Source organism: Mus pahari, chromosome 3, assembly GCF_900095145.1.
Source record: "Mus pahari chromosome 3, PAHARI_EIJ_v1.1, whole genome shotgun sequence".
Taxonomy (NCBI): domain Eukaryota; kingdom Metazoa; phylum Chordata; class Mammalia; order Rodentia; family Muridae; genus Mus; species Mus pahari.
In genome coordinates this window covers 38,870,784-38,887,780 of record NC_034592.1, presented here as the reverse complement: position 1 = coordinate 38,887,780, position 16,997 = coordinate 38,870,784, and the positions used below count along the sequence as shown (strand labels likewise).

Here is a 16,997-nt window from a genome sequence, read left to right as displayed (position 1 = left end):
CCGACTGCTCTTCCGAAGGTCCAGAGTTCAAATCCCAGCAACCACATGGTGGCTCATAACCATCCGTAACAAGATCTGATGCACTCTTCTGGAGTGTCTGAAGACAGCTACAGTGTACTTACATATAATAAATAAATTAATTAATTTTAAAAAAATTGTTCAAGGTAATATGATGACTTATTTACATGAAGTATGCTGTTTAATAATATATTTAAATATGGAAGACACTATTTCCTCTTTACAGAAAGCAAATGAGTTTTTAAACTAGACCCACCCAAAATTCACTCAAACAAAAATCTTAAATGAAAATTCATACAGCACTTAACCATAGTTACAAGTATAAAATTCACCTAAAGACTCAGATATGTCAAATTGAGGACACAATTAATAGTTATGACACTGTCATGTTTTTCTTCACTGTGGAAGTCCCCATGCTGATCAGTACGATTTTTAAATTATATGTTTAAATTACTGTCATTTCTGAGTCTTTCTACCATGATCAATGTAGAATGTAGCCATTAAAATGTATGTGATATATGTATATCTCAGGCACTTACTGGCCAAACGCCATCACTTTTGATACATCACATTCCTTAGTGCAAAGAAACACTTAATGGAGACTCTGCACTGTCCTTTGCTATAAATCTTTCATGGTAGTTCTTGTCATCTGACTTTTAGAGTAGAAAATAAAGACCTTGAAGGGAGTGATAAGTTACTACTTTATTTTCAGTTGTTTGTAACAGCAAAAATATAGCATATACTTATCAGGTCAGATTATTAGCCTTGAACAATGTACACTGTCGGTCATAGAAGAATGAAAAGGGTATACTGGAAAGAAGAAAAGTTCAAAAATGTAAAACATCTGTAATTATAAAAACAGCAAAGTTGAGCTGAAGACACAGACAATAGCCTGTAGCGTATAACTTATCTCACCGCTATCTATACACTGACACTAAAAAGGAAAATGAGCCAGGCTTTGGATGGCCACACGGCAGCTGTGATTAACGGGAACAAGGAAGAAGCCTAGTGGGGTCTGGGTCTCTGATTGTGAATGCGATTCCATGTTCCAGAACAGTGATGTAAATTAAAAAAATAACTTCACCTCTTCTACATTTTCTCCTTTTCAGAAACTCTACCGTGAGGGGTGGGATGAAGTCAAGATGAGCTGTGATGTCCGGTTGGATGCCATCCCCATCCAGGCTGCCAAGGCCTCCAGGGAGATTGCCAGTGATGTAAGTGAGCCTTTTATACCTTTAGGGGTTTTTTTCCCAGCAAATTCTCTGTGTGCTTCCGAGGGCGCACTGTGATCCATCTGCTCTGCTTCTTAATCTCCAGTATAAATACAAGCTTGACCACGAAAAGCAGAAGGGACACTACGTGGGCACCCTCACAGCCAGGGATGACAACAAGATCCGGTGGGCCCTCATCGCTGGCAAGATTCAGAATGAAAGGGAGTACAGGCTGCAGTGGGCCAAATGGAAGACCAAGTTCCAGAGCCCTGTGGACATGCTTTCTATCCTGCATTCGAAAAAGTGCCAGACACTGGTCAGCGACATTGACTATCGCAATTACCTACACGAGTGGACATGCATGCCTGACCAGAATGATGTGATTCAGGCCAAGAAAGCCTACGAGCTGCAGAGCGATGTGAGTGGGCTACACTGTACCATTTTCCTATGACTCCCAGAAAGTTCACAGCATTAAGTACCTTTGTCACAAGGACATGGCTTTACCCAGCCAAGAGTCTGACAGTAGTTAGGCCTTGCAGTATGACATCAGAATCGACAAGGCCAGGAAGGAAATGAATAGCAGTGTAAATGAGTGTAGGTCTTGATGGAAGGTTTAAAAAGACTACTGTGGGAAATTTGTAGTAGTTCATATCTATAATCCTAGTACTTGGGAGTCAGAGACAAGAGGGTTGCTGTGCCTTCAAGGTCAGCCTGGCCTAAATAGAGAGATCCATTCTATAGATAGTAATTTATATTATATTTATTATATATCTATAGCATTCATATTATTAATATATATTATATAATATATTATATATATCAATAGTATATATATGTATATATATATATATATATATATATATACTATTGATAGTTCACACACAGGATCTAGACCCAGATACACTTTTTCAACTGATATAATTGGTCAGAGATCTTGAATTAAGTTGTCAAAATTCCAAATCAGGAAAAAAAATTTTTTTTGCAAGTCTAAGACTTCCTATTACTCTTGAAAATTCTGAACATGCAGCTCCAGACAGGCTCTGTCACTTGGCAACCATAACCTAGAGCCAAATTGAGGCTATCTTATATTAAATAGAAGGAATGTCCTCTAGCTGTGACAACCAGACCTGGCAGCTTGAATATATCTTCCGTTGCTTCTACACCGCTGACCTTGTGTTTCCTCCTCAGACCAAAAGGCTCAAGGAATTAGACTGACTAAACTGATTCTGGCCTTGTTCTCACAGGCTGTCTACAAAGCTGACTTGGAATGGTTACGCGGAATTGGGTGGATGCCGAATGATTCTGTCTCCGTCAATCATGCCAAACATGCTGCAGATATCTTCAGTGAGGTAACTCCCAAGACCTTGCCCAGACATTCTGCACATTTCCTTAGAAAACGACAGGAGTCAAAATACAATCACCTTGGGTCAGCATTTTAACTGTTTTTCATTGCTGTAATTTAAGCCAGACATTTTTCAAAATCACTACACCTATTATACTTTGGTACCATATCCCTAATAGCATCAAACATAATCACTGATGCATGCGACAGCACAAATGGGAATTTTCTCTTGTCAGCAATAGCAATTTTCTGGGAGAAGTTTGTCCATTGGAAAAAATAGAATATGATGATGCAAGTAATGATGAGACCTTGGGAGGAGTGGGAATCCTTCTACTTGAAAATCTGTGAGGCCCCGGATTCAAACCCCAATATTGAAAAAATAATCTGTAGGAAGAAAATGCCATTCACCAATGGTACTTTATGCCTCTAAAAGAAACGCTTAATTTAGTATCTCTTGGCTCACACATCCAGTGACTGTGTCTGACAGGTTTCTCTTTTTCCTCATAGAAAAAGTATCGCACAAAAATAGAAACTCTCAACTTCACTCCTGTGGATGACAGAGTGGATTATGTGACAGCGAAACAGAGCAATGAGATCCGAGATGATGTAAGAAAATAGCTGCTGTAAATCGTACCGCAGTGCCCAAACTCTCCTCTTCCTGCAATGACTGCGCTAATAATCTCATCACCAAAATTACCTGTGCTAGTAATATAGAGAGGTTTCATAGAGATTTCTTAACATCGAGTAATTCCCCCCCCCCGTGCCTCTCATTTTTAGATTAAATATCGGAAAGATTGGAATGCCATCAAGTCAAAATATACCCTTACAGAAACCCCACTGCTGCACACTGCCCAGGAGGCTGCTCGGATCCTGGACCAGGTAAGGACTTTTGCAGGTGCCTCGTGCTTGGAGATGGGTCTGTGGATTTACATACATGACCTCATCTTCCCCACCACCACCCCCGACCCTGCACTTAACCCCTAATGTGGCTCTTGGTCTTTTAGTACCTCTACAAGGAAGGCTGGGAGAAACAGAAAGCCACAGGCTACATTCTGCCACCCGATGCTGTACCATTCGTTCATGCCCATCGTTCCAGTGATGTTCAGAGTGAGGTAATTTATTCCAATATGACTGCACCCTGCAGAAGCCAGGCCTTGCCGGAAAGGGACACACATTGTAAAATACAGATGACAGCTTGAGGATGCTCCATCTCAGCTTGGTAGATGAAGCTGTGCTAACCGAGGCCTGAAATAGCCCCTCCCTTTTGGCTCTTTTCACTTGGGTTTGGGGCTTGTTTTTGTTGTTTGGTTGGTTTGGGATTTGCTTTTTTCTTATATCATCTGGCTGCTATAAAATCTGCAGACTCCCAAATAGAGAAATAGCCATAATTAGAGAACAATGATATGGGGGTAGGGAGTTCAATTTAAAATGCTATTTCAGCCAGGTGTTACCACCCAAACTCATAATCGCAGAACTTAGAAGGTCGAGGCATGAGGGTCAGGAGTTCAAAGCCACCTTCAACTATGTATGAAGGCCAGCCTCCTCTCGGTGAGCTGGGAAACGATCTAAAGCAACAGCAGTGGCAAGTGTGAACTGGCTATTTCTTCATGTCTATTTATTTCAGTGGTATTCATTTCTCTCTGTGGGTTTCTTTTTTTAATATCAGAATAGAAGTGTCCAACCAAAAGCTAGGGGCTAAAGCTACTGCTGTTTCTCCTTCTTCACCAACCCCACTTTGTGCTACATGCTTATCAAAGCGTCTGGGTTCTGTATTCTACCTCTCTGCAGCTGAAATACAAAGCCGAACACGTTAAGCAGCGAGGTCACTACGTAGGCGTTCCTACAATGAGAGACGACCCCAAGCTGGTTTGGTTTGAGCACGCAGGCCAGATTCAGAATGACAGACTCTACAAGGAGAACTACCATAAGTCAAAGGCCAAAATCAATATCCCTGCTGACATGGTGTCCGTTGTGGCCGCCAAGGAAGGACAGAACCTCGTCAGTGACATCGATTACCGTCAATACCTACACCAGTGGACCTGCCACCCTGACCAAAATGATGTTATTCAGGCAAAAATTGCCTACGACCTTCAGAGTGACGTAAGTAACTGTCGTTTCTTGTTATCTCGTCGGTGCCATACACTCTGAGAATAAAAAGAAGCATTGCCTTTTTGTCAGTTTGGACCATAAGCATTTAGTTTTATCCCTGAAAAGGAATGATGCTGGAGACTGAATTGAGGATTTAGTACTCATGATCCTAGATAGAGATTGAAAAGCCTCCTTCCTACTCCACTGAACATCTTACTCTTACACGTAAGGAACTGCTTACAAAGAACTGAGAGAGAGAGAGAGACAGAGACAGACAGAGACAGACAGACAGAGAGAGACAGAGAGACAGAGAGAGACAGAGAGACAGAGAGAGAGACAGAGAGACAGAGAGAGAGAGACAGAGAGACAGAGAGAGAGACAGAGAGAGAGAGTACTATAAGCTGCATGTACCCAACATCCCTCAAGAAGAGCCTTAGTTAAACTAAGACTGTAGTACATAATGACGCAGGCCACCCCACACGGAAGCCTGAATGCACATCGCAGTCCTGTGTCAGATGCAGATGACTCCTCGTGGGTCTTCTCATCACTACCTGATAGGAAAGGAGACTGCTTCATCGATTGCTACAAAACGACTGGAGTCCACCTTTACTCCAACCACCCACTCTTCATTTTGTCTGGAAAGGGCCAGCAAGCCCAGGAGCTAGGGCACGAGAGAAGGTGGTGACAGGAGCAGGCAGGCTTGTCCAGCTTAGAGGAGATGCTGTCCCGTCCCCTAAACCTTCCTGACCATTTTCATGTGCACTCTCCTTCCTTCCGTTCAGGTAGCAAACTGTAGCAGAGGTGAGGTACCCTGTCTACCTAAAACTACAGCCTCTTTGGTAAACCTTTCCTATATCAACAGCTCTTTGATGCCAACAGCACTCCATTGAGCTAGCTCTTACAGCACATCATCTTACACTGATTCCTTAAGGCACTTAATTCAGGGCCTTGTGCAGTCAGAGGCTCAAGAAATAGAACCAGGTAAAGCTGTGGCTGAATGAAGGAGACAGTAGCTGCTAAGGAGAAATCCATCTAAATTTTCTGAAAATATTGCCTGGACTGCTCCGTGGTTGTCCTGTGTCACTTACCAGTTCCTCCATCTCTCCTCTCCCCCTCAGAATGTCTACAAAGCCGACCTGGAATGGCTCCGAGGTATTGGCTGGATCCCTCTGGATTCTGTGGACCATGTGAGGGTTACAAAGAACCAGGAAATGGTGAATCAGGTATGCAGAGCCTGTTGGATTTCTAACCAAAAGCTTACTTTCCTTACCTGCCACCCAGGGATGGATGCCCCATGGGGACAGAGCTATCTTACTTGTCTCTATTCATTCCAGATAAAATACAAGAAAGATGCTCTTGCCAACTATCCCAACTTTACAAGCGTGGAGGATCCTCCAGAGATTGTTCTAGCCAAGATAAACTCAGTCAATCAAAGTGATGTAAGTTCATACTGTTGAAGTGCTTCAGCTGAGGAGCTAAGAGAGTGATCAGTTCCTTTAACTTTACATAGCTGATAATTAGAAGAGAGGGGCAAGTCGTAAGATAAGCTTTGGCAATGGTATATACCACACCCACTTTTAGGTATCTGTATTCTTGACCGGAATATTCTAAAATGAACAGAAGTTCAACCAAACTGGGTAGTTTTTATATATGTGTAGATTAAGTTTTCAGTATGTCTTAAGAAAATTTAAATAGATGTTTAGACTAACCAAAGATTTTTTTTCCCTTTCTTCCTAGGTGAAATATAAAGAAACATTTAATAAAGCCAAGGGCAAGTACATATTTTCTCCAGACACACCATATATCTCCCACTCCAAAGACATGGGGAAACTCTATAGTACTGTGAGTATAGTACCTATTTTATATTATAACTTGTTTCCTAAATAAGCTCTTCTCTGTATTCATATTCTTGATTGACTTTGTAAACTGATGAAATTGGAAGGTGATCATTTCTTATACTGACACAAATAAACAGGTACATATAATAAGTACATATAATAAGTGCTGTCAGGGCTCTGGAGACAGCAGAAAGGGTGGAGCAGGTACCAAAAGAAGGGCGGGGGTTACCTCCTTCAATAATCACATACACACAATTCCAGCCAACAAAGGGGAGGTGTTTACTGTTTACTTCCTAATTCCTAATTAACTCAGCTAATTCAAAGGAGTAGGAGAGAGAGAGAGACAGACAGACAGACAGACAGACAGACAGAGACAGAGAGAGACAGAGAGACAGAGCGAACATGTGTGTCAATACATAACAGTGCTTGGTAAATCCTACCTTGTATAAGAATTTCTCATCATTTTTTTTCAAAGAGTAGAAATACATCAACTCTGATATAAGATGGCTCAGTTTGTAGATTTAATCAAATAACTACCCTGTTCCAGGTTAGACACTCTAATGACTACAAATAAAGTTTTCATCCTTGCCTTGAACATAAACCTTCCACCTGAACTTTAGTGGTTGCTTTAGTGCTATCTGAATATAATTGAATACAATGTTATTAACACATGTTTTTTTGTTCCAGATACTATACAAGGGAGCATGGGAGGGCACCAAGGCCTACGGCTACACCCTGGATGAGCGCTATATTCCAATTGTTGGAGCCAAGCATGCTGACCTGGTGAACAGTGAGGTTCGTTTGATACGTTTCCTCTCTTAGGATCAGAGTCTTTATTGGGAAACAAGAAACTGTATATAAAACTCCAGGAGGGCTGGTGAAATGGCTCAGTGGGTAAGAGCACTGACTGCTCTTCCAAAGGTCCTGAGTTCAAATCCCAGCAACCACATGGTGGCTCACAACCATCCGCAATGAGATCCGATGCCCTCTTCTGGTGTGTCTGAAGACAACCACAGTGTACTTACATATAACAATAAATAAATCTTTAAAAAATGAAAAAAAAAAAAAAGAAAACTCCAGGAATTCTCAATGTTGAATCCATTTTTTCAGCTTAAATACAAGGAAACCTATGAGAAGCAGAAAGGTCACTATCTGGCTGGAAAAGAAATAAGTGAGTTCCCTGGTGTGGTCCACTGCCTGGATTTCCAGCAGATGCGGAGTGCGGTAAGCTAGGCTTGCTTCCCTGTAGATGTCTACATCTTCCATGTCCTCTTGTGTCTACCAATCTATAGCCTTCCCTGTGACTCAAGATTACCTGGGGAGAGAGTGGTATGGGGTGGATCATCTTTTAGATTTCTTCACCCTCACCTTTGGACCCTTAAAGTCTGTGGACATTGTCCCGCTCCCCACCCCCACCCTTTTTTTGACCAAGCACACACTAAGAGCTTTGAATTGACAGAAGTAGAAAACAACTCCCCTGTTGACATAGCATGATAGAGGAATAGGAAGAATATTTATAATGGTTAGTGTTATCTTAAACATTATTCTATATGTACTATTCTATATGGGAGACTAAAGAGATTGGGCAGAATAATTCAAGTGTAATATTTTTTGTCTTTACAAACATCTTTAGTTGAACTACAGAAGAGATTATGAAGACACCAAAGCAAACGTGCATATTCCCAATGACATGATGAACCATGTGTTGGCGAAGAGGTGCCAGTATATCCTCAGTGACCTGGAGTACCGACACTACTTTCATCAGTGGACATCACTTCCCGAGGAGCCCAATGTTATCCGTGCCCGAAATGCCCAGGAGATCTTAAGTGATGTATGATGTCCTTTCTGTAGTTTGACTTATCCTACAGACTTCTGTTCCCAGTTAACCTTGTATGGCACAACGTCTCCTGTTCACAGACCCAAAGACTTTTACCACTGAGTGGCATGAGTAACCACGCCTCATGTCAGAATCCCCTTTGAGCCACAGGACACTTGTGTTGAATATTTAATCTGTTCAGCGCTACACTCAGACACTGTCCCCCTCTGAGATATTATTCAGCCAAGAAGAAGTTCTCAGCTATTGAAGGCCAGGGAGCAGTAAGAAACCACCAAGCAGTGACCAACTGTAAAGTCTAAACGCCCACCATCTTTCATGTTCCTTCTTTGTTGCAGAATGTATATAAAGATGACTTGAATTGGCTGAAAGGCATTGGCTGCTATGTTTGGGACACACCCCAGATCCTCCATGCCAAGAAATCATATGACCTCCAGAGTCAGGTGAGCCAATCTCCCTTTAAGGACCAACTATCCAGATGTCACTGTAGTCCGTGGTAGCATCTGTAGGCGGCTGTCACCAGGCTCTGATTGAGAGACTGCTAGAAAGGTGTATGATCTAAGGCAAACAAATTGGGTCCCAATCAAACCTCTTCTAGTGACCTGCTCTGGTATGAGTCTGTCCTATGGCTGAAGGTGATACATATTTATAACAGGAAGTTATAGAGGAGGGCATTGGTGGATGATGAACTACTCATAGGCATCGTCATCTTGGCTTGGTTAATGTGCAGAATTTAGGAAGTAAAGTATGTTTTGACAACAGGGACATATGTTTGGAGGGGGAAAGACATCATTATCTGGGGCATGTCCCAGCATGTGGCTGAGCTGCGATTGAGCAGATGGACCATTGGCAGAGCAGGCTGCTGATGGGAGGACCGGGAGGTGGCTTGGAGCAGGTAACAAAATGAAGAAAGGCACCTCACAGAGGTCCAGACCTCTCTCTTGGAGGAGGAAAGCTGCCAAAGCTGTTTTGGCTGCCACACAGAATCCTCGAACTTCAGAGGGACGGCAGCCTACTTCTTAAGTTAGAGTGGAAACCCAGACATAAAGAAAAGGGTGCCTGGGTTGCAGTAAAGAACTAGCACTGCTTTTTACCCCGTTGGGTGACTTCAGTTTTTCTCCACAGCTACAATACACAGCAGCAAGTAAAGAGAATCTGCAGAACTATAACCTGGTCACAGACACGCCAGTTTACGTGACTGCACTTCAGAGTGGCATTAATGCCAGTGAGGTATGGTGTCCTTGTCCTGCCATGCAGGGCAAGCCCTTTCTTGTCTTAGAGATCTCCCACCAGCAAGGGTACAGAAGTCGTTCTCTTTGGTCTGCAGGTAAAATATAAAGAAAATTACCATCAGATTAAGGACAAGTATACCACAGTGCTAGAGACAGCAGACTACGACAGAACCAAGAACCTCAAGAGTCTATACAGCAGTGTGAGTTGTCTTTTCCTTATTCTTAGGAGCTGTCTTTTCCCCCCNCCCCCCCCCCATCAGAGAGAGCAAGCAAAAGGGATAAGACTTTTCCCTAAAGTTTTGTCAAGTTTCCCCTGGATCATCAAATTCCAAATTTACCTACCAATTCTCGCTATACAATTTAAACCTCACTTGAAGAAATACCCTGGGGTTGGCGAAGCCCATCTGAGGACAGAGACACAGGAAAACCCAAGGATGTGGGAGCTAGCCAGAATTCAGTTCCTGTACTCACAAGATTTTTAACCCTTCTAGAACATATACAAAGAGGCCTGGGATAAGGTGAAAGCCACCAGCTATAACCTGCCTTCCAGCACCTTGTCCCTGACACATGCCAAGAACCAGAAGCACCTGGCCAGCCATGTAAGTCAAGTGCAAACATCATAGCCTCCCCTCACCCTCCGCTCTCCTCTGCTCCCCTTACCAAGAATTCCCCAAGCTCTTCAAATGTTGCCCAGAAACACCCCATTATTCTCTGGAGTGTCTGGCAAATATTTCCAATAGCTGGGCACCAGGGTCTGCTCACTGGCTCCTCTCGGGGCCCTGCAGTCCCTAGAGAGTGTCACACCTATCAGCCAGGAGGATGCAGGCGTGATCTTTCAGGCTACCTATGGGCAGACAGCATGGATAGATAGCTTCTGCTTCAGCCAGCAGTGAAGAGAGAAAGCAGACACCAACGGTCATACAGACTAGGGAGTTTCCAGCCAGGCCTAGAGGCTCAGAAGTACAAGTTCAGCACTGGGGAGACTGCAGCAAGAAGATTGTCGTGAGTTCAAGGCCAACATAGCCTACATAGTGAGTTTCAGTCTAGCCTACACTACAGAGTAAGACCCTCTCTCAGGAAACAAAACCAAGAATAGGATATTTTGATAGAATTAGGTGAGATCTGGGACAAAGCTAAGCTGGTGTAATTGGTGACTTGTTATCACACCATTAACAAATAAATCAATAAACAGATGTGGTGCAGGAGCATGCCCCTCATTTGGATTTTTTAATAAACTTTTCCAAAGTTCGGTGGGGGCTTTTCTTCTTCTGTTGCAGATTTTTGGCAACCTGTTGTTAGAGCAAGGACTGAGGGTCAGAGAAAAAATTAAAGATCCTAACATTAGTTGGAAATATTTTTAAGGAGGAAAAATGCTAATTTGATCAGTGCAAAGAGACTGAATGTTCTGTTCTGGGAGATTCTGATGAGGATTCCGTTTAGCCTCTACTTAATGGAGCAGCTTCCCACTTCCTTTGGGTCCTGAGAGCCGGTGTGGTACCCCTGCGCCCTGGGAGGATGGCTCTTACCCTCTGCCTTAGTCCTAGCTTGTGGACTTGCCGAGTATCAGTTGACAGGTAGAGCAGACTAAGAGCTAAAGGCAGGCTGCACTGCCTTGTTGAAATACTTGGAGAAAGTGAAATCCAAGAATTGTCACACTCAACCACAGGGCACCACACCCTTAATATGAAGATTCCAAGCCTGAGCCCTCCACTCAGGAGGGTAAGGACGATAAAGCCACATCACTAAGAGGTTACTGAGCAATCACTTACTATCAGCTGTGAGTGTGGCTCAGTAGTAGACTCTCTGCCTAGCATGTTCAAGGCCCTGGTTTTGATCTTCATCATGACAAACATTTTGACCAATTAAGCATGTTCCTAAAAATAATGTATAGTAGAAGCAATATTTGACATGGGCACTTAAACAATACAATTTTATGTACTGTCCAGCATAAAAGTACTTTCCAATATTGCCTGCTGGTGTCACAATGACTCTTGCTGGCTCTAGAGTCTTTTCAAGGGTAAAGAAGTGATCACTGAGAAGTGGTCCAACCTGTACCCCCTACCCCACATCAGCTGGGTCAGTCACCTTCTATTATTTCATGGTTTTGTTTCTTTGTTTTTTTTAACAGTAAGTCTCTACTCTTCATGTTCTGGCCTTTCTATTTGTTCTCTGTAGATCAAATACCGAGAAGAATATGAAAAGTTCAAAGCCCTTTACACATTACCGAAAAGTGTTGACGACGATCCAAACACAGCGCGGTGTCTCCGAGTGGGCAAACTTAACATCGACGTAAGTACTGCAGAGGCTTTAGTGCACAGAGAAGCTGAATCAAATAGCCATGCGTTATCAGAGTACTTTCTATGAAACTAGGCGTGTGACACTCATTGTACATCTGTATAGAAGCTAAGTATTGCCTCAGCCTGGAGGTTGGAGAGATGAGATGGTTCAGAGGTAAGAATACTTGCTGCTCTTAGAAAGGACCCAAATTCAATTCTCAGGACCCAGATCAAGCAACTCACAACTGCCTGGAAGTCCAGCTACCGGATCCAGCATGCATGACACACATTCATCCGTACACTCACATAGACACATACATAAATATAAACAGAGAAATCGATCTTTTAAAAATATCCTGGTATTGATCTATACAAAAATGCAAGAGAATTCCAGCCTCCAGCTTCCACCCCACACCCCAGCCCAGTTGCTTGCTGTGATCTGGAGAAGATAGTCATTCCACGGCAACAGAGCGGGTTTCCTGTAACTGGGTTGTAACGACTTTCACAGCGCCTGTACAGATCAGTGTACGAGAAGAACAAGATGAAAATCAACATCGTGCCCGACATGGTGGAGATGGTGACTGCCAAGGACTCTCAGAAGAAAGTCAGCGAGATCGACTACCGCCTGCACCTCCATGAATGGATTTGCCACCCTGACTTACAAGTCAACAGTCACGTCAGAAAAGTGACAGACCAGATCAGCGACGTAAGCCCGTTGCTTAGGCGGACCCTCCCATAGTTGCTCTAACACACTCACACCCCAACACTGTTGAGAAGCAGGCTCACCTGCCTATCCACCTTGGCCTTTATCCTTCTTGTGTTCTGATAACCCATGAGTCTCGGGGATTTTAGAGCTGTCCCTGCAAGCAGGATTGGGCAGATTTCTGTGGCCTACCAGCCTCATTACTAATAACCTTTGCTTTTTATTCCGGCCCCATATCATCTGGATCTAGGGTACACTATTCTTTAATAGTCAAGGGATGGTCAGATTTTTTTCTGATCCTCTGTGTCTGCTGAAACCCCCTAGATTGTGTACAAGGATGACCTCACCTGGCTGAAGGGCATTGGTTGCTATGTCTGGGACACTCCTGAAATTCTCCATGCAAAGCATGCTTATGACCTACGCAATGATGTGAGTATCCTCGTTTGACTTGTTGGTATAAATGCACCTCTACACAGTTTAGAGTCAAGGAGACAATGTTTAAAGGAAGAACAGTGCCATGGCCCAGTTGTGAATTTAGTCTTGGTAAAGATGCCCAAGCTGGAGAAAGATGCTAAAGAGAGAATAGTCATTTCTTAGCAACACATTTAGCATTTCTAGCAAACAACCTGATGCAGCTGTGCCTTGCCCCTCTGTGGAGAAGTGACTCCAGGCCCTCCTCTCTTTAAACTATTTTAGCTATATTTAAACTATTTTGAATATATTTAAACTATTTTGAACATGTTAATGAGTATATAATTTTTATTCTATGAAAAACTCATTCGTTGGGATAATTGAAGAGATTTATTTGTGAGATACAGAGGAATTTGTCATACAGTAATATGATAGTGAGGATTTCAGCAAGAGCTTTCAGAGGAGAGCAGCCATCACACCACTGGTATAATTCTAAAGCCCCAAATGACTATAAACACTGGTAGTGTGAGTTGCTATAAAATTCAAATCCATCCTCTGCACGTTATTGATGGGAGTGACCCTCAAGCCCTTTGAAAAACCTTGAGCTATCTGATACTTGCTTGCTTCTTCTTGGCAGATCAAGTATAAAGCTCACGTGAAGAAGACAAGGAATGACTACAAGCTGGTGACTGACACACCGGTTTACGTTCAGGCAGTCAAGAGTGGGAAGCAGCTTAGTGACGTAAGTCCTCCCTGGGGAAGTGACTCTGGGTAGCAAGGAAGATGGGGCATAGCTCGGCCAAGGAGTGGGCAGCAGCAGCTCTTCCTAACTGGGGACTAGACTTGGTGCCCGAGAGAGTGCTTGAAAAGCTTCCTTTCCCTAACATCTGAAGTGGCAGCAGTTTGCAGGGGTAAAGGTATGAGCCGAGACTGTGAGATGCTTTGTATGTTAGAGCGTCCAATGGTGCTTTTCATTGCTGTACTGTGCATAGTGAGAGACATATATGTCTCCCTGTCTAAGCTGTCTAATAATTAGAGCCAAGTGGCAGAAGGAAGAAGCGGGCTGTGGTGTTAACGATGTAGGTTGGAGTTGTACCTCTGCCGCATAATACAAGCCTGGCATCTTTATGTGTAACATGGGGAAGCATGAGTGTAGATTCCCTGTCATGCCTGTGAGCAGGCAGAGAGGAGAACCACCAAGCTGTCCTTTCTATGCACAGGTAGCAAGTAAATATTAGAGCCCACCGGTTATCGAATCTAATTAATCTAACCTAATCTAACCAGTTATAGGATCTGATCCCACCTTGAACTTCTGGAGGGGATATATCCATCCCTAACTTGGACACACGAGTGGTGTCAATAAATCTCAGGGCTATCTGCAGCCGGTTCTGATTCCACTGTGTAAGACACGGCCACATAGCAGCGGTCTCTAGGTGCACCCATTCCTTTCCATTCGTTGTGACAGAAACAATGGGATGAACTACTTAGTGACTTTCAGTTTTAGAGAGTTCAGTCCATGGTTTCTTGACCCTGTGTGCTTGGGCAGATACTGTGGAGGTAACCACATGTGGCGAAGGCTAGTTCTCTGCCTCGTGGTGAAAAAGAAGGAAAGAAAGGGGTGGGGAAGCAGGCCTGAGTCAAGAATCTGCCCCCACTGACCAGTTTCCCCCAGCCAGGTGCCCACTTCCAAAATAGTGCCACCAGCTAGGGTTAAAGAAGCAATGGCAGTTGGAGAGGTCGTACTTAAACACTGAGCAAGGGGAAGCAGGCTGCCCCGTCTGTTTTCATAGTCCTAAATATGGATTCCCACTTGTTTCGCTCTAACAATGCAGCTGCAGTCTGAATGAACTCACCTTACCTCTCTCTGCACGCAGGCTGTCTACCACTATGACTACGTTCACAGCGTCAGAGGCAAAGTGGCCCCAACTACAAAAACGGTGGATCTGGACCGGGCCCTCCACGCATACAAGCTTCAGAGTGAGGTGGGTGTTGGGAAAGGGGGACATCAGCAGAAAGCCAGGCCTCGGGGCCCATAGAGGCAAGTTGGCTTATGCATCCCCACTGGCTGGTCTTGTAAGATATATAAATGCTGTTCTAGTCCATGAGTTTGGGAAAACAAACAAACAAAAACAAACAAACAAACAAACAAAACCATCAAAAACAAATAATCTCACTCTTCCACTCAGTGGGTTGGAAGCATGAACCAGTCATGTCTTGCCTTCCTTCTCAGCTAATGGGATCCCCCTAAGAAGAAGTCAAACAAATAATAAATGGGCATGCAGATGACCAATATTTGCAAGTCAGGAAGAAGAGAGCTGATATGCCATCACTACCCTTAAAAACCCTAAAATCACAAAGGAAGAGTTAAGGCTATAAAAGGCTACTAACAGTAAGAGATAAAGGTAGAAAACACCATTTGAGTTTGGAAGATAAAGAATGGGGGGCCCTCCCTCTCACCCCCCTTTCCTGTGCGTCCTCAGGAAGCTGCTTTACCGCTTGTTTGTATTTTGAATATAATATATCAGTTGGTTTCTTTTTCCACTTTAAACACTATTCTGAAGCTTATAGCTCTCCTGAGAGCCAGAATATTTAAGACCACAAACAGACCTTTGCCCTACCTACACTCCTCCACCAATATAGCCATCTTGACCTCATTCTGTGATGTCACTATGTCTGGGGAATACAGGAGGATGCTATCAGATGTGCCTCATAATACTAACCATCACAGGGACCATTGATGGCTTGAATATCTCCCGAGGAAGGGGTTAATGGCAGAGATGGTACTTGGCTGCCTATCTTGTCTGCATGGCCAAATTCTTGTTACAAGCCATGAAGCCAGTCAGGTACATATTTGGAAGCACAAACCCCCTCCTGTCTATAAGCCATTTCCCTCTTTCAGCCTTGCCTTAATTTGTCCTGTTGCTTTCATTAAGTACCCTGACAAACATAAGGAGAAAATACCACCCTGGTTCACAGTTCAGGGGTCCATGGCGGGGAAGCCACGATGGCAGGAACTTGAAGCCATTGGTTCTATTCTGCTCACGGTCAGGAAGCAGAGGGAGATGAGTGTTTGTACTTAGCTGGGGCATCTTCTCTTCTATGCAATCTAGGAGCCAAACACAGGGCATGGGGTTGCTCTCCATTAGGGTGTGCCGCCCCATTTCTGTAAACTCAACCAGGAATATCCCTCCTGGATATGTTCAGGGGCTAACCTAATGTAATCCCTCACAAGTGTGCCTCTAGGCCTGTCTCTTATAAGGCCCTATAAATATCCAACAGGTGCTGGTACCAAGTCCTGCAAGTCTTTTTTCCCAAAACAGTAAGACAAGAGGAACCCAACTGAATCCATAATTCTCACAACTGGACTTCTTGAAATCAACTCAGAGAACATAAATAGATCAACTGTCTGACCAAAAAATCTAATGATCTCCATGTGATGTGTTTAACTCCATGTGATTTGATGCTAAAAGACACTTTACTTGCTCTTTTTCATCCTGGCAGAATTTGTACAAGAAAGGCCTGCGCTTCCTGCCCACTGGGTACAGGCTCCCGGTTGATACCCCTCATTTCAATCACACCAAGGATACCCGCTACATGAGCAGCTATGTGAGTAACCCTCACTGTGTCAGGGTCTGAAATTTAAATGTGAAGAAACTAATATGAGTTAGTAATCTCTTCTCATGCTCACATTATACCCAGACAGCTTAACATGATGGTGGAAAGGGCAGAGGCAGATGTCATGTTTCCTGGGGATGTGATGGCACTGGCTGCTTCGAGAGCTTGGGTGTGCCTGACTAGGACAGTGAGTCAGAACAGGACATCACAGACACCTTGGTTCAGCACTCAGTGCTATTAAGATGTCTCTGTTTCAGCTGGGCTTACACTAGAAGTATCACAGGCGTTCCCCACGTCATTCGCTGGAAATGCAACTTCACATACACACTGTGTGCTGCGGGTGTAAACTTAGGAGACATCACTGTGTGCCCCTTCAAGGAGAGTTCTCGCACGCTACTGAGCCTGACACTTACCTTGCCTTTTACCTCT

The 16,997-nt window shown here is 43.7% G+C and overlaps 1 protein-coding gene across 1 annotated transcript in view; it reads left to right on the top strand.

The window, feature by feature from the left end:
- The window catches only part of Neb (nebulin), a 196,883-nt gene that overhangs the window by 123,353 nt on the left and 56,533 nt on the right, over positions 1-16,997 (top strand). Inside the window, 23 exon segments of the mRNA XM_029536160.1 lie at positions 1,128-1,232; positions 1,336-1,647; positions 2,474-2,578; positions 3,079-3,177; positions 3,349-3,450; positions 3,576-3,683; positions 4,360-4,671; positions 5,778-5,882; positions 5,994-6,098; positions 6,397-6,501; positions 7,185-7,292; positions 7,608-7,721; positions 8,131-8,328; positions 8,670-8,774; positions 9,457-9,561; positions 9,659-9,763; positions 10,055-10,162; positions 11,739-11,852; positions 12,348-12,545; positions 12,867-12,971; positions 13,591-13,695; positions 14,828-14,935; positions 16,455-16,559. Coding sequence (XP_029392020.1) covers positions 1,128-1,232; positions 1,336-1,647; positions 2,474-2,578; positions 3,079-3,177; positions 3,349-3,450; positions 3,576-3,683; positions 4,360-4,671; positions 5,778-5,882; positions 5,994-6,098; positions 6,397-6,501; positions 7,185-7,292; positions 7,608-7,721; positions 8,131-8,328; positions 8,670-8,774; positions 9,457-9,561; positions 9,659-9,763; positions 10,055-10,162; positions 11,739-11,852; positions 12,348-12,545; positions 12,867-12,971; positions 13,591-13,695; positions 14,828-14,935; positions 16,455-16,559 — 3,036 coding nt within the window.